Source organism: Orcinus orca, chromosome 19 (genome assembly GCF_937001465.1).
Source record: "Orcinus orca chromosome 19, mOrcOrc1.1, whole genome shotgun sequence".
Classification (NCBI taxonomy): domain Eukaryota; kingdom Metazoa; phylum Chordata; class Mammalia; order Artiodactyla; family Delphinidae; genus Orcinus; species Orcinus orca.
In genome coordinates, this window is record NC_064577.1 from 7503337 (window position 1) to 7529829 (window position 26493).

The following is a 26493-nucleotide window of genomic DNA, read 5'->3' on the forward strand; positions in this document are numbered from 1 at the left end:
AAGGCAGAATACTCTATAAATGACTGGCAAAGCTTGTCCATTTCATTTTAAAACTTCACTACCCACAGGACATAAGACTATGGAGTACAAAATCAACCTTTTAGGTATATATATTCACACACTGTGTGTATGCATCTAAATATACATGTGCTTTGAGAAAGGATGGGAAGAACACAATGTTTAACTCTTTCAAATTTCCTAAATTATCTACCCTGAAAAAAGTGCTACTTACATAAAAAAGAAGGAATTACACTGAATATCTACCCTACGATTGTAAAAACCTATTGTATAACATCCATACTTCTCATCTGCTTTACAAAGCCCCTACCACATCCATATTTTCTTTATACCCACATATAACCATTTCTGGACAAGTTTGATGTTATCTGTCCACATCATTCCAGCTTTCCAATCATTACATAATCATTCTTATATTCCCCTCAAATCATTATTTCATGACTTCTGGAGACTCTTCAAAGTAACACCAATGACTGATCCCATCTTTTATGAGTACCCACAGAGTGTGTATAATTGTTTCTTTATCTCTTATTCCCTAAGCATAAAAGATTTAGCTCTTTTGTGAAAAATATTCAAAGATTACTTTCTTCAAAAGATCACCAAGCCAAACATTTGGCCATATTTTTATTTACTACATATACTATAAACATATACAATACATGCTACAAAAAAAACATTTTTTTAAAAATTTAACTGTCAAGAAAGTGTATAGTGTTATAATACAATGGCACATGTTCATATTTTATTTCAAATTGGTTTGCTTATCATCCATTTCAAACCATTAACAGTGAAATGTTACTTAAGGATAATTAAAAATTATCTATTTGCATTATTAACAATAAACAATTCCAACAAATTAATAAGAATTAATCATGTCAAATATTAGTATCCAAAAAACGGGCTTTTGCAGAAATTATTATATAAAATATAGCAGCCAATTTCAGTTTATTTTGCTCTATGATAATGTACATATGCACTTAAATAGGATTCTAGCATTTGCTTTTGGAAGATACTTTTAACAAGTCCTTTGATTTCTTAAGGTCCAACAACTGTCACACCCAGCCAAATCTAATCCAACAGTTCATGTAATGGCTTTGGACAACCGATCATTGAGAAATTCTTACAATTTGGGTAGAGTTGCATGTTCCACCAATATTACATATGATGAAAAGAGACATTACAAGCCAATATCAAAATTGAAGCAAAAGAAAATACAAACATTCAAATCAGTTGTGACAAAGCTTTTCTACAAATATTTTAAATGTCATTTTAGGAAACCAAGATTTAATGTGTATTTGGATTTTACAGTGTCTATGCTCTAACTGAAAATTTAACAGAGTAGTCAGATGGAATTAAGTCTAGTATTGCAAATCTGTCCATTCAACATCATTGAGCACCCACTATGTGCATAGCACTGTGCTAACATTTTAAAAGTCGAGTATTAAGGTCCTTATCAAGCATTACCTTAGTGTGAGGTAAAAATATATTAAATTAGCGTCAACTCATTAGTTTGCTTGTGGTACTGTACGTAATCCTGTGCCAGCTGGCTTCCCTGTGCCATATAATGAGCTTCTGCACAACCCTCATTCACTCACACAAGTATCTATACACCAACTGTGCCAGGCATTGTGCTAGTCACTGGGATACCATGATTTGGCATATGTTCAATGAACACAAATTAATCTTAACCTATGCAAAACAATTGGAAAGCTACATTACTTTTCTAAAATGAGGCCCAAAGCAAAAAACAAGGTGTTTCTTTTGGTCATATCACACCACAGACCAGTAAGTGCCTCTAGACTGCGAACTAACTTTGAAAGTTTCATACTGTAGTCTAAATAGCCTAGATCATTTCTGGTCTTAAAAGTCAATTCTTTGGAGCACCTGACCCCATATAAACCACTCCATACTTAAAAGGGTTTGTAAACTAAACTTGAACACAAAGAAAAAGAGCCCCAAATGAAGGCAGTTTATAACGTAATGTACTTCAAGCACTATTCTGGCCATATGAAATTAATAATACATAAGTAATTCATGATTGGTTCAAACATTTTTCAAACCACTAACCCTATCCCCAAACTCATGTAATTTTAACTTGACTTTTATACAAGTTGTACATAAAGCAAAGGGCAGAATTTGGCCCCCCAACCGTCTATGGAATATTCTAAGTGATTGGTCCTTCCACTCTACACACAAGTGACGAATTCCAGAGTCCCCTGATAGGATACTGGCACTCAGGAGAATGGCCCTGCTGGATCCCATTAGCCAGGAGTCTATTTAGCTGTGGTAGCAATGTGAACCTACTATGACCCCTTGAGGGATGGCAGAGAGCTGGGAGTTTGGCTGTCCATGCAGTGAATCCAATACTGGCTTAAAGCTATGCACTGAATAAAGTGCTCTGCACACCCTGCTTATCATCTGGAATGAAAATAACACTTATCTTGAGAATCAACCTATTTGTAGGTTTGGGGAAAAAGAATTACAAGGCTTGAAAGAATCCCAAGAAAAAGTATGAAGCACTGACTGGGAAGGAAGACAAATGCCTCTTGTAGTGTCCTCAAGAATTCTCAGGATTTGAACTGTCAGAATGAGTCATACAATGGTCATGTTGTATAAATGAAAACGCAACCCCACTGGGTACTATCACACGGTGCATGATTACTTCATGGGGGTGGAAGGGAACAGTCTATTGCCATTTGATAGCATGATTTCAGAATGAAAATAAAACCATTGAATAAATCAGGGTAAGCAGTGTGCAACACTTCTCTCCTGTCCATCAGTTTTCCACAGGTTGATTTGTATTGCCTGAGAGAAAGAAGGCAAAATACCTATCCCTTCAGATACACTCAGGCAACGTTGCTACCATCTAAAATTGCCAATTCAAATGTTAACACACTAGCCCTCCAGTTTCGTACCCTGAATATGGTAAATAAGACTAGGGATGGAGTAGTTCAGTCTAAAAGAGATCACAGGTAACAGAATGCTTATATAAACTAGACTGCTTTGACATCTGTAAGAAAATTGTATAGATGGCAATCGGAAAAAAAAAAAAAGATTGTTCCCATCTGTGAGCAAAACTGTTTGTTGAGCTATACTCAGCTGAAGTCCTCATCGGGATTCTGTTGATCCAGCAGACGGACATGTGTGAATGGGAAGTGACCTCGTTTGCCATTACACTCCCCTTCCCACTGACCACTCACATTAATCTTCGTAACCTTTACCAGCTCACCGACCTGCAGGAGGAGAATAAGGACAACACTTTATTTCCAGTTACGAATGCAAGCTGAAAAACTCCATTCCTGGTTAGCCATACCCTGCCCACGTGATTGCTCTAGGGCTGATATCACAGAAATGGCTATTCGCTGCCTCCCAAGCCCCAGCCACCAGACCGATTACTTGTGGTTAATGCAGGCAGGAGGAAGAAGTGATTTTAGCAGTGCAGAGAAACACAGAGTACAGAAGATAGAAGGGATCCTAAAACATGATTAGAAATCTCAACTGTCTCTGGAGGAACAACCCTACCTAGAATGATCTAGTATTTCTTATCTTTGTACCCACTACTCTTAGCTTCATGCCTGACCCACAATGGCCCTCCTACCCCTGGCATATAGCAGCACAAACCCCCAGCCCACTCTCGTACACATATCCTGGCCTGCTGCTGCTTGTAGAGCAGAAGGCAATCATGGGAAGCATATTTCATTTGGTCCCAGAAAATGAAGTGTTCTCATCACCTTCCTACCAAGGCAAGGCTTTTCCCACTTGAGCAGGTACAGGCCAAGACTCCAAATTCCACCAGCTCCCTGAAAGACCCCACCTTCTTCAGCAAGTTTTACTTGGCAGGCCACTGCCTGCCAGTCCCCCCACTCCCACCCCACCATGTACTGACAGACCTTGTTGCTCCCTCAATGCCACTTGGTACCTGTCCATTAACAATAAGGGGACATCACGTTTTTGCTGTTACAAAAAGCTTCCTGTTGCAACATCAGATATTTTTGACAATCTAGGATATACCTCTATCTTATTATGAATCTTAAGACAAGGTCAGTCTGATGAATGGATTCATCCTGTAGCAAAGTATTTAACAATGGTGAGGTAAGTCCCCAAATGTCACTGGACTAAAGAACTTTATGACTATCCTTTAATTATGAACATCTGAGTTTTGAGCAGGCAAGTTGTTTCTAAACATTACTGTTCATTTGGTTTTATTAAATTAATAACTACTACATATTTATCTTTCACAAAGTACTATAGAGAGCATTTTATATAAATTATTTTCTAATAATCATTATACCCCTATAAGACAGGAATTGTTTTCATTTTACGTATGAGAAACTGAGGCTCAGAGCAATTACATATTATACCTGAGGTCACAAAGCCAATGACAGGGCTGAGATTTGAGGCCAGAAATACCTGGCTCCCAAGCCCATTTATGTTCTTTCTGCTATACCAAGAACGTTCAAATTATGCTCCCACAGCCCTGAGGGTTCCTTCCCTAAGAATGCAGGCCAACTACTGGCCAAAGCCAACCCAAGTCTGGGCCGGGGCCTTCTCTTAAACCAGCTAGATCTCACTCACAGAGGAAACAGGTTGCCTACTGGCCAGTCTACAATTTCCTAAAGAATTATCTGAAAACCGTAGAGGCCTAAAGTGGTTGTGGGGGTCACAGGATGCTGAGAAAAGGAAGACAGAAACCATCGGATATTAGAGAGACAAGGGATAAGACACAAGTGTGAGAAAAAGCAGCTTGATCTGTTGATAGTGAAGGCTAATGGTGTAAGGGGAGGAGAGGGAAAAATGATATTGCATGTACATCTTTCCAAACAGATCCAGTTCCTATAGGCTGCTAGCACCAGGGTTCTGTTTATTCCCAGCAATCTTCCAATTCAGTTCCTGACATCTGAGCAGGCCAACTATGACAAGCAAAAATTTTCAGTCTTTGAAGAGAGGAAGCCCGGAACATCAAGTGAAAATTTCCTTGGTAGTAAAGACAATCTAAAAGATTTCTTCCTATATCCCCAATTCTAGTTCTCAGACTATCTCACTTGTTCTCTTCTTTTTAAAATCCTTGGGACTTCCCTGGTGGTCCAGTGGTTAAGAATCCGCCTTCAGTGCAAGGGATGCGGTTCGATCGCTGATTGGGGAACTAAGATCCCATATGCCGCAGGGCAACTAGGCCCGCACGCCACAACTACTGAGCCCGCAGGCCACAACTAGAGAGAAGCCCCCACGCCGCAATTAAGACCCCACGTGCCGCAACGAAAGAGCCCGAGTGCTGCAACTGAGACCCAATGCAGCCAAATAATTTTTTTTAAAAAAGTGCGAGGGAAAGAATATGAAAAATAATAATAATAAAATAAAATTCTTGCAGTGTTGCAAGAAGTTAGCCTCTACATAAACTCCATAATGTGACTATTCCTTAGTGAATTTTCCTTGTTTCTGAACTGTCAACTACCTTTGACTCCCCACTCTTCACACACACACACACACAACACGTTACTGGAATAATTGCCCGTGTGCTGCTAGCCCCTTGCTATGATACAGTAAATTATATCAAGTGCAGCACTCCCACCGCCGTTTTTGTTATTTATTTGTACTATCTGTTAAAACACTCATGTCATACTAAAGTGCTATTCAGGTAGCTGGACCCAGAATAATAACAAGTCCCTGACCTTAAGAAAGAAGAAAACATTTGCGGGGATGTGTTTGCTCATGTCAAAAATCTAAATTGCCACTTATGTTAGATTCTCCTCCAGATGGGGATGAAGGGGCCAGTTTCTTTCAAGAAGCTGGTTTAATGACATCCCAGCTGTCATATCTGAATCCATCATTTTACTGATATTAGAAACACACCCAAGGGACATGAGGGAACATTCTGGAGTGCTGAAAATGTTCTATACTTTCATCTGGGTGGGTGTCACATAGGTATATATACATGTAAACTCACTGAGCTATATACTTAGGATTGGTACGTTCTACCAAATGATTTCATACCTAAATTAAAAAGTGAAAAGAAAGGAATGTTTGTTATGTTTTATCCAGCTTTTCTAGGTGTTTTGTAAAAGATGGTTCTTCAGGATACATCCTTAAGCCCACCATTCTACTTGATACCAAAATCTAGGTTTAAACACCTCTCTTTTACTATAAGATTGCCATTATTCTTAAGCATTCAAAGTGTTGTCTCAAATCACATCCCAAAGAGCCCTCAGTGACGGGCGGGTAGAAGTGTGGACCACCCACCCCCTTGCTGTTAATCAGCACCACAAAACCACACTAGCTTCTCCACAAACAGGGCAAAACCTGCTGACCTGCCCTCAGGCCTTTCTTCCTTCAGAGTTCAAAGGGAGAAATGAGTTGGGGCTCCCATACGGCAAGATGTTACTGGGGGGACGAATGAAGTGCAAATTAGTCTTTTGGACAACATCAGAGTCTGACATCATACAACATCTCTGATGTATACACTCTCTTGGTTCTACCCTACAGAGAAGGGCTCAGGAAAAGCACAGCATCTTCCAGAATCCAAAATCTTTTTTTTACAGTTGCTTAGGTTCTTGGCAGAGAAGTCCAACCACCACAGGGTGGGGAAAAAAAAGCTGTGTTATGACTCTGAAACGATTCTGATTTTTAAATGGATAAAAGAAGAAAGTTGTAAGTGGTTAATAGGCTAATTAACCTGCACAAAGCTGCCTTGAAGTACAAATACTTTGAGGAAGACCTTATTAAAATTAAATACCCTATGTATAATACCCTATGGGTTCTTTCTTCCAAAATATTCAAAGCACATGGGGACTGTTGGGGGTCAAGAACAGACAAGTCCCAAAGGCAACATGACTATCCTTTAGAACACATGAGGCCCTCGAGCTCCAACAGGGTGGAAGAAAGGGTAGCTGTCGAGCCTGGGGCTGAGTGCAGGAGGGGATGGGGCAGTCTAGGAACATGGTGCTCCATTAAGTCCAGTTCTTTCTCCAAGTCAGACATGACACCATAATTTGTGCTCCTCTTCCTGTTAAGCAACAACACTCTGAAGCAGAATTCCTGAAGGCCAGACCAGGGGATGCATATAGGTTTGAAGCTTGGTGTACTACTTCAAAGACAAAGAAAGCAAAACCGAATACTTGCCCCAGAAATGTTACAATTTTAAGACACAAAGGAATGTACTAATCAGTGACTGCAGTAATAACTTAGTTCTAACACTACTGATTTCAAAATTCAAGTTATAGATGGAAAAAAAAAATCCTCATCTGCATACTAATGAAAAAGAAAGAACTTATAAAGGACCTAAAGCACTATGAAGCAGTTAACCTTTCCTTTTATGAGGCAGACCTCACTAACACCTTGTAAAGGAGAGACAGTGATGATTCTTTCACCACCAAGGTACTATTTTAGAGTCCATCAGTTCCTAGCCTCTCAACCATATACCACATCCTCAGGAGCAAGTGCACAAGTAAATTATGGCACCATCTGTAAAGAGGACTGAATGTGGTTACTTCAGTTTCTTCACTCCCAGGGAACTTGAGGAACACACTGGTTTGTTCCCTAGCTCTATGTAGTTCCCAAGGTCAATCATGATCTTGGTACAGATTAGTCAAACCTAGAATTGATCTACAATCCAAAAAAAAAAAAAGAATTGATCTAGGAGCAAAAGATTACCCAGTTCACCTTCACCAGTGAGTTCCAGTGATAATGAGAAAGAAATTGGAGCCCAAATGGCATTAAACAGGAGACATCAGGGAGCTGTGTGACCTAGTCAGCTGCTGTAACCCCAGGTGACTGCTTTTCTAGTTTGCCTTCTAACATGAAAGGCATCAACAGTTGCCAACGTTCCTTTGATCCAGATTTGCTGCACGATTCCAGTGAGCTCAGGGCAGGAAACACGCATAACTTCATATAAATAAAACCAGGGAAACCAAGTACTGAGATGGAGTACAGGGACCTTGTGTTCAAATATTTTCAAACACACCAAGAACACATTTAGTAAATATTTCAAGATTTGACTGAAGGAGGAAAAAAAGGTATGAAAACTACAGCAATCTAAGACAGGGGTCAGCAAACTGTGGCCCATAAGCCACAACCAGCTTGCTGCCCCCTCTGTAAATAGTTTTACTGGAACACAGCAAGCTCCTTTGTTGTTTTCTACGACTGCTTTCTAGCTATAATGGCAAAGTGACAGAGGCCAGATGGCCTAAAAGTCCTTTACAGAAAGAAAAAGTCTGCAGACCCCTGATCTAAGGAATAGGTGATATTTAGGGTCCATCTAAAATCTTTCAAATCAGTGAAGACAAAGTGACAACAATCCAGCCTTAATGATTCACTTGCCTCAGAGATGGACTGAAATGGGCATGGCTCATATTGGTGGAAAGTTGCAGGTCTTTGAGATTTAACTGGTAGGTAGGCTTCCTGGTGTAGAGCAAAAGCACCTCACTGAAGATAGGTCTTACCCTGATTCTAGTCCAAGTCAGAAAAGATTTTCTACAGACCAACAACTAATAATGACTGCAGCTAAGTTCCCCATCCCCTTGGTGAGAGGTGGGGAGATGACCACATAGAGCAGGTACATTGTAGCTCAACATAAAGAATTTTCTAAGAACTAGTCCAGAGAACTAGACCTGAGGTCCCCAAACTGTACAGTGTCAGAGGCACTGCAGCAAATTCAGAGGGGTGCCACCAAGTATTTTAAATTTTTGAGGGAAACACAGCAATACTTGACATCTCTTATGCCACGTGAACTACCAGCTAGAGGCAGTTAAAAATTTTGACATCAGATTATACTACATCCCTTTCAAAGATGTCAATCTTTGTAAAGCTGGGTTTTGGCAGTTGCTATGATAAAAATCAAGTACCTCATGAAAATAAGTGTAGAACAGGAAATGAAGGTGGCAATGTTCCATATGATCCCAAGGTCTGAGAAAATGAGGTGTACACATCTCATCAGTTAAATAACTGAAGTGATTTTATTAAAACAAAAATATTATTTTCTTCCAATTACTTTTATTATTTTTTCAAGTGGGTACTAAGTTATTAAGATATAAATATTTAAGCTGTTTGAACCTACTGACTTAATAAATGGAACTGTTAAGTATTTCATTTGGCCTGGAACATTGTAAAATATTACTGAAACACTATGGGTTCTATGATCCAAGAAAGTTTGGAACCTCTAGACTACACTGTTGTGGATGATAGAGCTCCCCAAAGGTAGAGATAATTCAAATACATGTTTAAAAATCATTTGGGGGGGCTTCCCTGGTGGCGCAGTGGTTGAGAGTCCGCCTGCCGATGCAGGGGACACGGGTTCGTGCCCCGGTCCGGGAAGATCCCACGTGCCGCGGAGCGGCTGGGCCCGTGAGCCATGGTCGCTGAGCCTGCGTGTCACAACGGGAGAGGCCACAACAGTAAGAGGCCCGCGTACCACAAAAAAAAAAAAAAAAAAAAATCATCTGGGGGTGGAGGGTCAGAGAGACAGGGATACGGGATTAAGAAGGTACAAACTATTATGTACAAAACAAGCTACAAGGGGGACTTCCCTGGCAGTCCAGTGGTTGGTACTCTGCGTTTCCACCACAGTGGGTGCGAGTTCAATCCCTGGTCGGGGAGCTAAGATCTCACATGCCGTGCGGCGTGGCCAAAAAAAACCAACCAACAAACAAAAAACAAAAATAAACTATCAAAAAATAAAATAAAATAAGCTACAAGGATATATTTACAACACAGGGAACATAGCCAATATTTTCTAATAACTATAAATGGAGTATAACCTTTAAAAATTGTGAATCACTATGTTGTACACCTGTAACTTACATGATATGGTACATCAACTATACTTTAATTTAAAAATTATTTTAATTTATCTCTAAGGATACCAGAGGGCCTGCCTTCAATGTCCAAGAAGCTGGATTAGTTACTTCCAAACTCTCTTCCCATTGAGATACTGTAATCTGAAATGAAGAAGTCCAAAAAGGATGGAAGGAGACGGAAAGTAGACACCTGTCTCAATGAACAATACAGAAATCTACAGCTACAATTCCAGAAAAAGACAAACTGAACACAGCCAAGACTTGTCACTCAGGTTCTTATACTTTCTAATCTCATTTTTTCTCTCTGGATCACAGGGAAAATTAAGGTCTTCACTCCGCTTTTCCATACATAGGTCAAAAGGCCTAAATAAGTTTCACAGAGTTCCACATGGGGAGATGTAGAGTTGATGTAGTCACTGATGCATATAATCAGGGACCCAAAACACTTTACACCGTCCCTTATCTGTGCTCTGCAGGACAGGTCCATGCCTAAGTCCACCTGAGAAGCTCCCTGGTTACTCAGAAGTCTTATCTACCAAAGGAAAGATGCCAGAAAATGGAAGTTACATGATTAGTACATTTAAAGATAATGTGGGGGGGACTTCCCTGGAGGCGCAGTGGTTAAGGATCCACCTGCCAATGCAAGGGACAGGGTTCGATCCCTGGTCTGGGAAGATCCCACATGCTGCGGAGCAACTAAGCACGTGTGCCACAACTACTGAGCCTGCGCTCTAGAGCCCGTGAGCCACAACTACTGAGCCCATGTCCCAGAAGCCACCGCAAGGAGAAGCCTGCACACCACAATGAAGAGTAGCCCCCGCTCACTGCAACCAGAGAAAGCCCACGTGCAGCAAGGAAGATCCAATGCAGCCAAAAATAAATAAATAAATAAATATATTAAAAAAGGTAATGTGAAGGACTTCCTTGTTGGTCCGGTGTTAAGAATCCGTCTTGCAATGCAGGAGACGCCAGTTAGATCCCTGGTCAGGGAACTAAGATCCCACATGCCACAAGGCAATTAAGCCCAAGCACCACAACTAGAGAGCCTAAGTGCTGCAATTACAGAGCCCACGCGCTCTGGAGCCCACATGCCACAACTAGAGAAAAGCCCGCACGCCTCAATGAAGATCTCGCGTGCCACAACTAAGACCCAATGCAGCCAAAAAATAAATATTAAAAAAAAGAAAAAAATATATAATATGATTATTCTGGACAGTCTACAGAGGCATAAAATAAACTTTAACACCTGCAATTTACAAGATAAATTCACTATTCAAGTTCTCATGGAGTCATAAGCATGAAACAAAAACCAATCAAATCAAAATCTTAGATCAGCAGCAGAGCAACTAAGCCCGTGCGCCACAACTACTGAGCCTGTGCTCTAGAGCCCGCATGCTGCAACTACTGAAGCCCATGCACCTGGAGCCCTGGCTCTGCAACAAGAGAAGCCACCGCAGTGAGAAGCCCGTGCACCATAACAAAGAGTAGCCCCTGCTCACCACAACTAGAGAAAGCCTGTAAGCAGCAACGAAGACCCAACGTAGCCAGAAAAAAATAAAAATAAACTTCCATTTCTTTAAAAAAAAAAAACCAAAAAACTTAGATCAAATCTAAGATCAAAAAGATAAAAGGTGCCTCTGCACTGTTCTAGTGTTACTTCCAGTGTTTCTCCTTCAAAACACTCAGCATATCTACATTTGTTTAAAATCCGTCTTCACTAGAAGCTCCGGATGGAACAGATGGATGGTGTCTTCCTGGTTCAGTTATATTCCCCTAGAATTACAGTGGGCAGAGGAATACCCCTACTTTGGTTGTTAGCTAGAATTAATCCCCTCTTTCCAACAGGCTTCATTCCTACTAGAGAAATCTGATGGGCAGGAAAAGAGGAAATAGGCATTAACTTATATTCTACTGGAGGACTCTGTTCACAGCAAATATACCATGCAGGAAACAGCCATCTGTAAGATGAGGACAGGTGGATCTTGAACAATTTTTTAAATTTATTTTTTAAAGTACAGAAACCCTCTGTACTTAAAAAATCTTAGAGAGACCCTGATATATAACACAGTGAAAAACAAGAGTTGCTTTGATTAAAAGCAAGAGAGGGAACCCAGAATCTTGCATCCTCAGCTACCTCCTGGGAAATGTTAGGGCACTGTAGAGCAGTCTAAACCCTATTATGTCTAGGGTTCTGTCCAATTCTAAAATGCAATGATTCTAATTTATCATTTTCAAGTTAACTGTAAGACTCCACTAAAATGTGCCTAGCTCATCTACAGATCTAAATTTATAGTGGGTCAAATATAGCAATGAATATTTTTCTTATCAGAATGCTACAGTCAGAAAGCCAGAGTCTCCTAATCTTACCTCCTAGCCTCATCTCAATAGGGATGAGGCATCAGCTCCTATGAAAAACCAGAGATGGGAAAGGAAAACTGCCTCCCTGCATAGAGAATACAACTGAAGATATGCTGTCAGTGAAACCACACAAAACTTACACTGAGGAGGGCAGCATCACTGTTCTAAAACAAAAAGAAGCACAGATTGAATCTGGGTATGGTTGAAAAGGCACCAAGGTAGATCTGGGTTCCTCATATCTCCACCTCCAACTAGTTTAAACAACCCATTCGATTTGTCTCAAGATAAGTTTTTTTCATACAACGAATAAGGATATCTAAGGTCTTTTCCAGCTCTAGATTTCTATGATGCTAAACTAACATCATGTTTTATTAAGTACATACAGTGTTTTAAAGCTATTATTTGGGGTATTTGTTCTAACTTGAAAGAAGCTATCTTCATCAATCAACATATGTGGCTCAAAACTAATATCCAATCAAAAAAGAAAACTTACTGAAATCATAAACTAGTCTTCCACTTTAGTTTTTATTTTGCAAGATTTAGGTTTCACAGTAGCAGAACAGCTCAACCATCTTTGGGCACTAAAGCCTCTAATCAAGGCAGGCATCATTCAAAACAATTCTGGTGGGACTTCTCTGGTGGAGCAGTGGTTAAGAATCCACCTGCCAATGCAAGGGACACGGGTTTGATCCCTGGTCCGGGAAGATCCCACATGCCGCAGAGCGACTAAGCCCATGCGCCACAACTACTGAGCCTGAGCTCTACAGCCCGTGTGCCACAACTACTGAAGCCCACGCAACTAGAGCCCGTGCTCCGCAACAAGAGAAGCCACCGCAATGAGAAGCCCACACACCGCAACGAAGAGTCGCCCCTGCTCGCCGCAACTAGAAAAAGCCTGCGCACAGCAACGAAGACCCAACGCAGCCAAAAAATTAATTAATTAATTAATTTAAAAAACAAAAAACAATTCTAGTAATTCCCTCGTGGTCCAGTGGTTAGGACTTGGCGCTTTCACTGCAGTGGGCCCGGGTTCAATCCCTGGTCGAGGAACTAAGATCCTGCAAGCCACACAGTGCAGCCAAAAGACAAAACAAAACAATTCTCTTTGAGAAAGGAATTGCAAATGGAAGCAAAATTAATGTGATAACTATTCTCTACTGGGTGTCAGCTGGCTTGTTCCAAGAATGCTATTTTCACACTCCAGCCCCGTGCTAACAGAGTCTGCAATAAATGTCAAGAGTCACAACTGTCATGAGCACAGCACTGTGTTGGTTGCTGCCATCATCTGAACTTAAATGAAAACATGAGGCTAGAAACTTGTTTTCCTTACCCTCCAAACTCTAAGTGGGAAAAAGTGGTGTGACCTAGACAATATACATTTCATTTCTCATCAAAACCAGGACACAATTAAGTCACAACATGATCTCTTAAAAACACACATTTTTCAGTCAAACCTGTAAGACCTAACTAACCCTCCTTTGCATCTATTATTCAGAATGTAAAAGAAAAATTTCAAATCCAGTAACATCAGAGACTACTTCAAATAAATTCCAGCTCACTGTACAGGCTAATACTCCCACTTAAAGGGCAGCTCCCCCGCCTCAGTGTATAAACATGACCCAAAGGAAACAAAATTTAGAGATTTCAGTTTACAAGAATATACTTTTGCACCTTCTCTGCTAACTTGTGCTCACAAAACTTCAGCCTGTGCTTATGAAATTTAGCTACTTACATTCAAGTTACCATATCTGAAAGGCTCTGAAAGATTGGAAAGCATGCTACTTCTACACTAGCTTTTATGCTGAACCACTAGCTCTGCATAACTCAGAAAGGAAGAAGAAAAGAAGGGAGGGACGGAAGGAGAAAGAGAGGAGATAAGGGACAAAGCTGTGAGTGCTAAAGACAGGAATAAATACAATGCAATGGTTGGCGAGAGGAGGTGGGCTACCAAGGATAACTATTCACCCGTAAAAGGCAAAACTTTATTCCTCAGGAGGAACTGGCTTCTTGTCTATAAAATGCATTAAACAGAGGGCTTCCCTGGTGGCGCAGTGGTTGAGAGTCCGCCTGCCGATGCAGGGGACATGGGTTCGTGCCCCAGTCCGGGAAGATCCCACATGCCACGGAGCGGCTGGGCCTGTGAGCCATGGCCGCTGAGCCTGCGCGTCCGGAGCCTGTGCTCCGCAATGGGAGAGGCCACAACAGTGAGAGGCCCGTGTACCGCAAAAAAAAAAAAAAAAAAAAAAATGCATTAAACAACAAAGACCAAGTAAACCTGCTGCTCCTGGGAATTAATACTTTTGGGTATGTATCTCTTCATACCTATACACTTTACCGTTCCTCCTGAATTACTTGATGAATACAATCAATCAATGGTAAGAAACCCCATACCCCCTAAAGTAAAAACATTATATTTTTATAAGAAAATTAGTTTAAGTATTTTGATAGACACCACTTACTGTACTCAAATCTGTGTGAGCCCACCTTGTTTTAGATAATGATAAACAGAAAGAAAGAAACAGATTAGAACATAGAAGATGAGAAAAAATATTTTAGGTTAATTCCTGTGAATTCAGGTAGTGTTATTAAAGTAGTCAAAGTATGGTTTAGTAGATCAATCAGAACATTCAGTTATACAGTTTTAAGCTTACTCATTCCAAAATAGGTTTTCCATAAAAAAGAGAAAACCCAACATTAAATGCCAAAATCAGTACTTAATGGTAAAGTACCATTCGACATCTATAACAACATCACAATGCTGTTGCTTGTATTCAGCATTCCTACAAAGCTCTAAGAGGTCTGAAAGGGAGACCCTGTAGCAGATCTCTTCTTTCTACATTTTACACGTTATGTACCTCCAAAGCCAAGGCTGTCTTGTCGTAGGCATTAGGGACTCGCTTCTGGATTACCCTGGCATAAATGGGCCCATTCTGGAGGTTAGGGAGCGGAGTGTTGACGCTGGGTTGGGCATAGGGCCCGGGCTCCGGCCCACCCAGTGGCTGTGGGTGGGAACCCTCCTGGTTACCTCCAATCAGAGCCGATACTGAGGCGGAGGCAGGTCTATACTTCTCGACGTAAGGGACTGGAATCATCCCCCTCTTGCCTTCGCTGTCCTCCGCATTCCACCACTGCTCTTCAGGCTTATCCCGGATTCTCAGGATGTCTCCTTTCTTAAAGGGAAGATCTTCTTCATCATTCCCATTAAAGTCAAAGAGGGCTCGTACATACTCTGCCTCTTCCTGCCTGAGAATCACTCCACTACCCTGCCTGGATCTGGAAACTGGTTCTATCAATGTTGTAGTGTCCAAATAGTGTATTTTGTAGAATTCCAGTAAAGCAGGCAATGAATCAAATTCTTGATCTCCTATTCGGAGTCTGGAGGGGCTCACCCCTGGAAAAAAACAGAGCAGGGTATTATTTAAAGATATATTATACTGGAGATGCAATGTAGATTTTAAGCATTTCCCAAACACATTTAGTCAATATTTAATCAGAAAGAAAGAAACAAACAAACAAACAAAAACCTGTCTAGAATAAATAACTGCTTCTCCTAACAGTAAACTAAAATCATACTTTGTAGCTCAAACATTCCCCAGGAAGAAAGATGCCTATCACCACCTGCAGCAGAGTCAGAAGGCTATGATAGACCAACCACGCCAGTCATGACATGCTCTCATACTGGATCAAAGACAGAGCAACATGGAGACTTCTTGCTCATTCTCCCCAAGTGTTCTGTTGCCATTCCATTTACAGGGTACAAACGGTTCAAGGCTGTGTTACAATCTTCTTTTCAACCTCAGGAAATGTAGCAAGCTCTCCTTTTTCATAAGTTGCAGCAGCTATCCCAGGAAGAGGTGGGGAGAGCTTGATATCTATACCAGGATCATACATTCGTATCTTCACATCTAGAATGTACAATTCCTAATAAGAAAAAGTTTTAGACTATCTTTTTAATCTACAATTAATGACCTCAATCTCCTGACAACAAACCAAGAAGCTAATTGCTTGAAAATCAACTCATAAGATCTTCACTTAAATAAAACATGGAAACTGGACTGTTCCCTTAGAAACAAACAGGTCTTGAAAAAAGGTAAACAAGGATGCTCAGGAAAATAAAGAAGTGTTAAAATCCTCAAACTGATGACACACTGAGGGTCCAAGAGAAAGGACATATTAGGAATGCTTAAAATTCACATGACACAAAGATGTGTGAGGCCTTTGACACAGGGCATACTTTAAACTGCGTTCCCTCCCTATCCTGAGATTCTAGAATTGAAGGATAATAAATGAATGTATTTTGCTTCAAATAAGAAACAAAGTTTCTAATGAGGAATACAAACCTTTAACTTGCACTCTGCTAAGCACCCAAAATACCAGTATCTTAATTGGATTCTTTACTATTTGGTTTCCTGATAAAGGAATGCATAGCTCTACAAAAACTTTTTCATGGAGTTTTTTTTTTTTGCGGTACGCGGGCCTCTCACTGTTGTGGCCTCTCCCGTTGCAGAGCACAGGCTCCAGACGCGCAGGCTCAGTGGCCATGGCTCACGGGCCCAGCCGCTCCGCGGCATGTGGGATCTTCCCGGACCGGGACACGAACCCGTGTCCCCTGCATCGGCAGGCCGACTCCCAACCAACGCGCCACCAGGGAAGCCCATAAATACATTTTTATAACTAGATTACTATAATTTTATACCTTGCCCCTTTTCCTACTGTAAAATAAAAATGTTTTACTTTATACAATATTCTATTATATAATATTTATATAATAAAAATTTCCCCATATTCTTCAAGAATATGACTTTTAATGGCTATAAAATATTCCCAACTTTTCACTATTGCAAACAATGCTGTTATGTTTTTGTTCTGGTCTACTAATGAACATTTTTATTACTTCCTTATGATAAACTCCTTGAAATGCAATTGCTGGATCAAAGGGTAAGAACATTAAGGTTTAGGGACTTCCTGGCGATCCAGTGGTTGAGACTTCACCTTCCAATGCAGGGGGTTCGGGTTCGATCCCAGGTCGGGGAGCTAAGATCCCACATGCAGGCCAAAAAACCAAAACATAAAACAGAAGCAATACTGTAACAAATTCAATAAAGACTTTAAAACTGGTCCACATCAAAAAAAAAAAAAAAAAAAAAACATTAAGAACATTAAGGTTGGACTTCCCTGGTGGCACAGTGGTTAAGAATCCGCCTGCCAACGCAGGTGACACGGGTTCGAGCCCTGGTCCGGGAAGATCCCACGGAACAACTAAGCCAGCACGCCACAGCTACTGAGCCTGCGCTATAGGGCCCACGCACCGCACCTACTGAACCCACAGGCCGCACCTACTGAAGCCTGTGCGCCTAGAGCCCGTGCTCCGCAACGAGAACCCACCGCAATGAGAAGCCTGCACACCACAATGAAGAGTAGCCCCCACTCACCACAATTAGGGAAAGCCTGCCTCACCACAGCAGCAAAGACCCAATGCAGCCAAAATAAATAAATAAATAGTTTTTTTTTAAAAATAATAATTACATTAAGGTTTATGTTGCCAAACTGTCCTCCAAAAAGTTTGTATAGCTTTACACTCCCACCAGTAGTTTATGAGTTCCCATTTCCCCCATATCCTTGCCAAACAGCAGGGATATCTCTTCTTAAATAACATCTTTGATTGTTTGCTGTTTTTCATGTTTATTGACTATTTGTACTTCTTTTGTGAAAGTTACTTGTTCGATTTCTTTGTTAAGGGAAACAGCCAATCTACCCTCTCCACTCCTATTAAGACTAGCCCACCCATCTAAAACCCTTTGCCATTAATGCTGTGAAACAGGAACATTGTGGTAGCCCGGCTGTCTAAATCACTTCGCCACTCTAAAAAAATGAGACCAAATTATTTCGTTCAATGTTAGAAGAAAACACTTCTTCCAGAAAGACCAGAAAAAGTACATTTAAAATTCTCTACTGGAGACAGGTGAGGAGACAAACTTTGGAAGTTAATCAAAAGTCCTCAATACAGAATGAGTACTGATGAGTGCCTTCTCTTTTCACCCAAATGAAAGAAAGATCAAGACACAATTGAGAGGACAAATGCACATTTCTTATATTGCAAAAGTCCATCTGTGGAATTCGTGGCTGTAAACTAAAACAAGTTAATAGCCCACATTCAATAATGTTGGCTGTCTATCCAACTCAAGATGTTGAAATACATGCCCAAACCCAGGATTGTCCATCTATGGCAAACACTCATCAGACACCAGCATAATGCAACCCAATAGCTCCAAGTACAGGACTGGAGAGATGATTTTGGTTATGACCATACCAGAGCATGGTGGTGCTATATTCTGGAGTTTCTCTTCACTAAAGCGGATCACTGATGGGCAATTATTCCTATTCAAGTCTGGTAAACGAGATGCATGGCTATCTCACCTATCACCGGTAGGCTATAGTGAACTTTCAGGTCTGTGGAACTATGTTAAGGATAGGGTCAGTGTGAGCTCCAAGAAGACCTACTTAGCACTGTCTGGTCAAGAAAGCCTCCAGGGCAAAGTGGTAGGGAGAACCTTCACACCAGCAGAGCACCCCAGCTTAGAAAATGGTCCTGATGACACCTGGGAAGAAAAGCTCCCTTGCTAGAATTTACCCAACTACATTCCAAGGTACAACAGCTAATATGGTTTTCACTAGTCACCCTTTTGGGACAGTGGTTGGCAGACTGTACGTGCTTATTAAGTGTTAGATATTATTCTTTTTTTAAATATTTTTATTTACTTATTTATTTTGGCTGCACTGAGTCTTTAGTTGCGGCAGGCGGGATCTTAGTTGCGGCACGCGGGATCTAGTTCCCCAACCCGGGGATCAAACTCGGGCCCCCTGCATTGGGGGCATGGAGTCTTACCCACTGGACCACCAGGGAAATCCCATGTTAGATATTATTCTTAATGAACATAACTCTGAAGTGAGGAAAAGTTAAATCAAAATCTGTTCCCAGTTTGAGAAACTCACAGCGTAGTTGGGGATACAAGCATACACAGTGTGGTTAGTAAGCAAGGAGTGTAGCAGCATGTCTTAGGAAGACATTATTTTTTTCCCCTGGCTTTCACTTCCAACTGGAGACATGCTCTTACAAAAAATAGTGGCAACAACAAATTATGTTCTAAGATACAACAAAATCACAATAAAAGAGCAGCTCTTTCCGTTCCTGAACAGTTTTTTTTTTTTTTTTGCTCACACTGTGCAGCTTGGGGGGTCTTAGTTCCCCAACCAGGGATCACACCAGGGATGGAACCCAGGCCCCCAGCTGTGAAAGTTCTGAGTCCTAACCACTAGACCATCAGGGAAGTCCCCTGAATGCTTCTAAGGTACTCTTTTCATTCTAAGATGGCAACTACTCCCTTCCATCCACTGTTATGGTTTCTCCAATTACTGTACTATCCCAAGTGAAATGTGTTTTGGGTTTTTTGGGGGGGGATGGGGGGGATAGGGTTTAGAAGAACAAATAAGACGACTAAGCCAAGTCCCTTAAAAAGATCAGTGTGAGAATTCTGAAAACAAACCGTCAGTTCATCTACCAGAAAGGTAGCAAGTTGGTTCAATTCACTTCTTGCTCAAATGCTTCATGATGTGAACTGGGCCCACTATTTTTTTTGTTTGATTTTTGCTTGGCAATTCCAACAGACACAAAAATACAAGGAAAATACCAAGTGAATATTTACCTATAAATTCTTTACCTTTCCTTTCTTTTAAAAAAACTATATATATATATATATATATATTTTTTTTTTTTTTTGGCCACGCCAAGCAGCTTATGGGATCTTGGTTCCCCAACCAGGGATCAAACCCAGGCCCAGGGCAATGAAAGCATGAAGTCCTAACCACTGGACTGCCAGGGAATTCCCTCTTTTCCTATTCTAATGACACTATAATTATTCCATAGAGGAATACCTGTTTTTGTGTACTGCTGCAGCAGTTACAGTTAGATATATGGGGCAATCAAGCTTTGCTGATCCAGAAGAAGAGAAGGAGGGGGAACAGAACATACATAAGCCCCAGATAAGCCCAAACCTCACCACAGCTATGCGTTCTGGTTCCTTTTCCCTAGTTCATCTCCTTCCAACCACAAACAGCCAAAGGCAGGAAATAGAAGGGCGGGAAAGGAAGGAGATACAGTCAGTCAGTCTAGAGAACAGAACAACAGAGTTCTCATAGCTGGGACTTGGAAAACCTCACTGACTTGTTTTACATTAAACCTGTGCTGGATTCTGAATGTGCAGTTATGAACACAATCAGAAATCAAAATCAATGCAGTCAGAAGTATCTTTTAACCAAAAGAGTTGTACATGCTCAACTCATTACTTCTAAGCATTTCAGCCCTCAAGTTACATCAGTCTTTACAAGACCACTCTCTGGAGGTTTTATGAAGAACACCCAAGAGCTCTGTGGGCTAAACAGGCCAGGTCACTTCTGGCATGGGCACCACCACAGTGGCTCCATCATCAGCCTCTCAGTCTCACAGCACTTCCTCTTTAATTCTCATTCCCTCTTTCTCCTCTGCCTATGCTATTTATAGAGGCTGCTTAAGCACTCTCACTACCTGTCCAATACAAAGGGCTAACAAGGCCACTGACTTCCATTTGAGAAAGTATACTGGAAAAAAAAAAAAAGTCATGAAGAACCTAGGGGCAAGACGGGAATAAAGACACAGACCTACTAGAGAATGGACTTGAGGATATGGGGAGGGGGAAGGGTAAGCTGGGACAAAGTAAGAGAGTGTCATGGACATATATACACTACCAAACGTAAAATAGATAGCTAGTGGGAAGCAGCCGCATAGCACAGGGAGATCAGCTCGGTGCTTTGTGACCACCTAGAGGGGTGGGATAGCGAGGGTGGGAGGGAGACGCAAGAGGGAGGGGATATGGGGATATATGTATACATACAGCTGATTCACTTTGTTATACAGCAGCAACTAACACAACAATGTAAAGCAATCATACGCCAATAAAGATGTTAAAAAAAAAGAAAGTATACCGAAGACGTATCAAGATGTATGGTTTCCTAAGCAAATAGAACTTCCTAAAAATAGTGGATGTCAGCATGGTATACTTTGCAGATTCAGACTCACCAGGTTTGATGAATTCTATCTCTATTTCCTAGCTATATTAGCTGTCATTTAACTTCTCACAGGGCCTAATTCCTAACTAATAAAGTTCCTGAAAGTAGCTGGTATATTATAGGTGCCCAATAAAAAGCAAATCAGTTTAACACACACCCCCAAACCTCCGAATTCCTTTAGAAGTTTTCAATTCATCCCCAAATCCAGAGTCTGCTGCACTGTTTCCTAGAGAAGCTTCCACAGAATCTCAAGATGCTTGTCAAGAAGTTCCGTGGTCAAACTGGTTTGAAAGACCCAGTATCCAATACCTGCCTCTCTTAGAGTCATAATTTCACATGAGCATAGTAAAGGCTTGGAGAAGTTCTGCAATAAACAAACCCACCTCCTTTTACCAAGGAATTTTTTTTTTTTTTTGGTCTAAAACCTTTAAGTAACTCACTGAAGAACTTCTCCAGAACCAATGAATGGAGGGATACTCTAATATTAAAGAGCAAATCTTGAGGACCAGATTTGAGAACTACAAAGATGAGGTAAACAAATGAAACAGATGCTGAAGGTACAAAAAGGCAGCAGTAAATAACGCGCAGTCCCCTAAGATCTCCAGAAGTGTCTTGACCCAGCACCACCTTGAAGAGGCAGTACAGTTATCACCCTAGCTTCCACCCCCACCCCAAAAACGAGGCAAGTTTTTATGCTCCACTCACCCACTAGAGCAACAGGTGGGAGGCTCTGGGTTGAGCAGGTGACGGCAGGCGCCATCTTATTTCCATGTACTGGATCCAAGGTTCTTTCATGCTTCTTGATGCACCCCACCCCCCTCCACCCAGCACTTACTCCTTCAGACATGCTGTAAGCCTCTCAAAGCTGAGAACAGTTTTCCACCTTGCTTCAACTCTTCCCTCTCAACCACACAGATTAATATACCTAATGCTTACTGAGTACTTACTAACTATATGCCAGTTCCATTCCTAATACACTAAAACTCATTGAATCCTCGAAACAACCCTATGAGGTCAGTATTACTATTTCTCCTCTTTCACAGATAAGGAAACTGAGGCAGAGAGACGTTAAAGAACCTGCCCAAAGTTATATGAGTAGTAAGCAGCAGGTAAGGAAGGTTCAAACCCAGGCTTCAGAGCACAAGCTTATAACTACTTTCCCAAGTCATATTTACTCAGTTTTATTGATTGTCTACTGGACAAGGTCTAGTAAAACCTCATGTTCCAAGAGGAAAAAACTAGTGGATCCATCAATGATTGCAAAGTCTTTCCAAGAGGTACAGCTGACAGAGTATGACTAGTAGACTTGACCAAGCCCTGTCCTATGGCCCTGAGGCACAGTCAGGTCACTTCCAGGCAATGGCAGCACTGGTAGCCTGTGGGAGCTAAACGCTTATGTTAAAAACAAGTTCACTGGTGGGGACTTCCCTGGTGGTCCAGTGGTTAAGACTCCACGCTCCCAATGCAGGGGCCCAGGTTTGATCCCTGGTCAGATTAGATCCCACATGCCACAACTAAAGATCCTGCATGCCGCAACTATGACCCAGTGCAGCCAAAGAAATAAATAAATATTTAAAAAACAAAACAAAAAAACACCAAACAGATTCACTGGAAAAGGTTGAGAATACCTGGTCTATTTTGTCCCTATGCCTCTAAAATCTATATCTAAGCCATTCCATACAAATTCATCTTCTACATTATCTCTACAAAATACACTATGTAACCCTAAACAAAAAGCTCATTTCCCATATTCAATCTGCCAAATAAGGTTATTAAAAGCCTCTCTGTCACCAACTTCAGATAGCAGATGTGTATTCTCTGAACACTAAAGCCAGTTTCTTCTTGTCATTCTTTCCTTTTGGTCTTTAAACAGAACCTGGGACCCAGGGCAGAGACAAAAGTGTTGAGTCCTCAAAGTGCACTGTGGGATCTCGAAAGAAAACTGGCTTTGACAGAAAGGAATACAGTGTAATAGTGTCAGCTCTCAGGTCACAATTCCTAGGTTCAAATTCTGGCTCAGTCATTTACTAGCTGTGTGACTTTGGGCAATTTACTTTATCTCTCTGTTTCCTCACCTATAAAATGGAAATATTTTAATAAGTGGAGATCATAGTACTTTCCTCACTAGATCGTTATAGACAGTAAATGAGACAAGGCACATAAAGTATTCAGAAAAAAAAAAAAGGGGGGCTTCCCTGGTAGCGGAGTGGCTGGGAGTCCACCTGCCGATGCAGGAGACGCAGGTTCGTGCCCCGGTCCGGGAGGATCCCACAAGACACGGAGCAGCTGGGCCCGTGAGCCATGGCCGCTGAGCCTGCGCGTCTGGAGCCTGTGCTCCGCAACGGGAGAGGCCACAACAATGAGAGGTCCGCGTACCGCAAAAAAAAAAAAAAGTATTCCGCAAACTGCCTGGCATAGAATAACCAGTCAATAAATGTTAGCTATTAATATTGTATATGCCTTTCTAAAATTCAAGAAATTCTTCTGTGTGGTTTCAAAAGAATAAGAGCTGGACAGGGAGGGGGAGAACAGAGACTAAATAGTTTTTATAAAGACAGCAACTGAATCAATTGCCCTATGTGGAAAATAGGGTACATGGCAGAAAGAAAAATGACCACAATGCCCATGAACTTTCCACACCCCATGCACAAACTTTAGCAATCCACACCTTCTCTCTTGGGCCAAGGATCTGACCTCATATCTGTTATGAAAAGGTGGAGCTCAATATTAAGGTAAGAGCTGAGATTAAAGTTGTAAACACCAAGATGTGGGGAAAGCTCAAATAAAACTGCCTGCTGCTATTTCCACATTCTGCAACCAACAAAACACATACACAAACAAAATGTTGAGAATTGAGTTTCAGGGACCGTTTGCCATCATGTCACTGCACAGTAATGCAAAACCCTAAACACCATGAAGGTGGTAAAAAGTAGAACATATTTGATTTAGGGTAAATACAAAAATATTCCCATCTCATGTTATAATGCTATTAAACCAACCAGACTGAGAAAGACCTCAGATAACTGTGGGCTTAAATATCCCCACGCTTGGGACTTCCCTGGTGGCGCAGTGGTTAAGTATCCGCCTGCCAATGCAGAGGACATGGGTTTGAGCCCTGGTCTGGGAAGATCTCACATGCTGCAGAGCAGCTAAGCCCGTGTGCCACAACTACTGAGCTTGCGCTCTAGAACCCGTGAGATACAACTACTGAGCCCGCGTGCCACAACTACTGAAGCCCACACACCTAGAGCTGGTGCTCCGCAACAAGAGAAGCCACCACAATGAGAAGCCTGTGCACCGCAACGAAGAGTAGCCCCTGCTCACCGCAACTAGAGAAAGCCCGCACACAGCAACGAAGACCCAACACACCCAAAAATAAACAAACAAACAAACACATAAATAAATTTATTAAAAAGAAAAAAAAGTTAAAAAAAAATCTCCACTCTCTTTTTAAAATTGGTATGTGTTAACAACAAAGAGACTACCCCATCTCCCCATTTCTGGCCAGAGTGAATAAATCTAAATTAGGACTCTCCTAAAAGGGCAAGTCTGCAAAGGCTGGTTCAGGAGCCTCCTAATTCACAGGAGATTGGCCTGGATCTCGTCTCAGCTGGTCAGGATGAAACTGCTTCAACTTGGGAACAGTGAGAAGGTGCTAAGACTCTTGGTGCTGTTCCACAGATAACAGCAACCTCAGAATTACTCTGTACCTCACAAATCTCAAGTACTAAGTGACTAAATCTCCTTAATACTCCCCAAACAACTCCAATGGCATGGGTAAGAGAGTCACATCTCAATCTCTGGCAAGGAAGATCCGGTACAGATAATTTAAATTCTCAGAGAATCAGCTCAGCAGGGTCTGTTCCCAACATCTAGGAAGACTCAGGCTACAGCCCTAAAAGTTACTGAACAAGGAGAGGCCCTGGAGTACAAGGCAGACAATGCTGAGGTCCAAGAAAAAAATGAAGTTCCATTCACTTTCAGGGAAGGGATTGTCTCCACTGTCTTATTTCTGAATTATTTCCTGAAAAAAAATCTTTCCTCCACTAATCGCTTTGAAAACTAGAACCCCCTCATTGTGGAGGGCAGTCTCTGGACGCTAAGATCTCTTGAACACAGTCAGCCGGTCATCAGCTCATTCTGGGCTGGTCACAGAGGCCTTTCTTTTATAACCAAGGCACTTAGCTCACTACCTTCGTCCTCCGCGGGGGAAGAGGACGGTAAAAGTATTTTGGAAGAATGCCCAAGAAAGGAAAAAGCTGACCGGTTTCCTGAGGGTGTCTCCATCCCTCCCGGCCAGTATGCGGTGACTTCCTACCAAAGGCCACCAGGGGAGTATGGCCAAACCCGGCTCTCCAACACTGCAGGAAATGTTTCAAGCCTAAAAAGCCACTTGTAGGATTATCGGATTCATTCCGGGCACCGCTGCCAAGTGATGCCCCCGCAGTGCCAACATCCCCCTCAGCTCTTTTGTCCCCACGTTGCTCGGCCCTGCTCTGGCGCTAGCCCCACCCTGGGGCCGAAGCAGTTCCCCTTCCCCTGGGCTGTCCTCCCAAGTCACACCCAGAGGCCTGGGTCAGCGGCTCCTCCTCCCCCACACACTCCCGCTCGTCCGTGGGAGCGAGCCCCGGCAGCTGGCTGTCCCCCGGGCCACGGTCACTCCGGCCCTCTGCCTACGTCCCTCGTGGGGGTCAGCTCTCGAGGAGCAGCCGGCCAAGCTGGGGAGTTACGCGGCCCTCACCCCCGCCCGGGGCCTCCCGTCCCGTCCGTCCCTCACCGGGCGGAGGCTGGGCGGGCGACGGTGGCACCGGCGGGCGCGGGCCGCTGCTGTTGATGATGTAGTGGGAGACGCGCGAGTTCTCGGAGACGCTGAGCACATAGTCCCCGGGGCTGGTGCTCGAGTCCCGCACCAGGAACACCCCGTGCCGCTGGCCCTGCAACAGCGCCACCGCCTCCTGCCGACTCAGCCGCCCCCAGTACCAGCTACTCCGCTCCTCCGAGTCGAAGTTGCCTGCCATGGCCGCCTCCGCGCCTACACGCTGGGCCGCCGCCGCCGCGCGCGCCCCTCCAGCCCCGGCGCCCGCCGCCCAGCGGACCGGCTCGGGTCTCAGCCTCTCAGCAGCGCCCGAAATGGCGGCGGAGGCCGCGGGCCTTCCCCACCGGAAATGACGCGCTCCCTGCCCCTGGGAGGATGCCGGGAAGGGGACCGCGGCCCGCCATTGGGAGA

At 42.5% G+C, this 26493-nt stretch overlaps 1 protein-coding gene across 3 annotated transcripts; it reads right to left on the minus strand.

Annotated features, from left to right (window-relative positions):
* Window positions 1–625: 625 nt before the first annotated feature.
* On the minus strand, window positions 626–26444 carry CRK (CRK proto-oncogene, adaptor protein). Of its 3 annotated transcripts, none has more exons than XM_004267075.3 (3): window positions 26044–26444; window positions 15190–15555; window positions 626–3251 (listed from the first exon to the last, which is right to left on the minus strand). In XM_004267075.3, the coding sequence occupies exons 1-3, from the start codon at window positions 26282–26284 to the stop codon at window positions 3244–3246; spliced, it is 615 nt and encodes a 204-aa protein (XP_004267123.1). In that variant the 5' UTR covers window positions 26285–26444; the 3' UTR covers window positions 626–3243. The 3 variants fall into 3 exon arrangements, with proteins under 3 accessions (XP_004267123.1, XP_004267122.1, XP_033279182.1); XM_004267074.3 differs by having other exon boundaries at window positions 15020–15555; window positions 26044–26443; XM_033423291.2 differs by lacking the exon at window positions 26044–26444 and adding an exon at window positions 21972–23420 and having other exon boundaries at window positions 15020–15555.
* Between the last annotated feature and the right edge of the window lie 49 nt (window positions 26445–26493).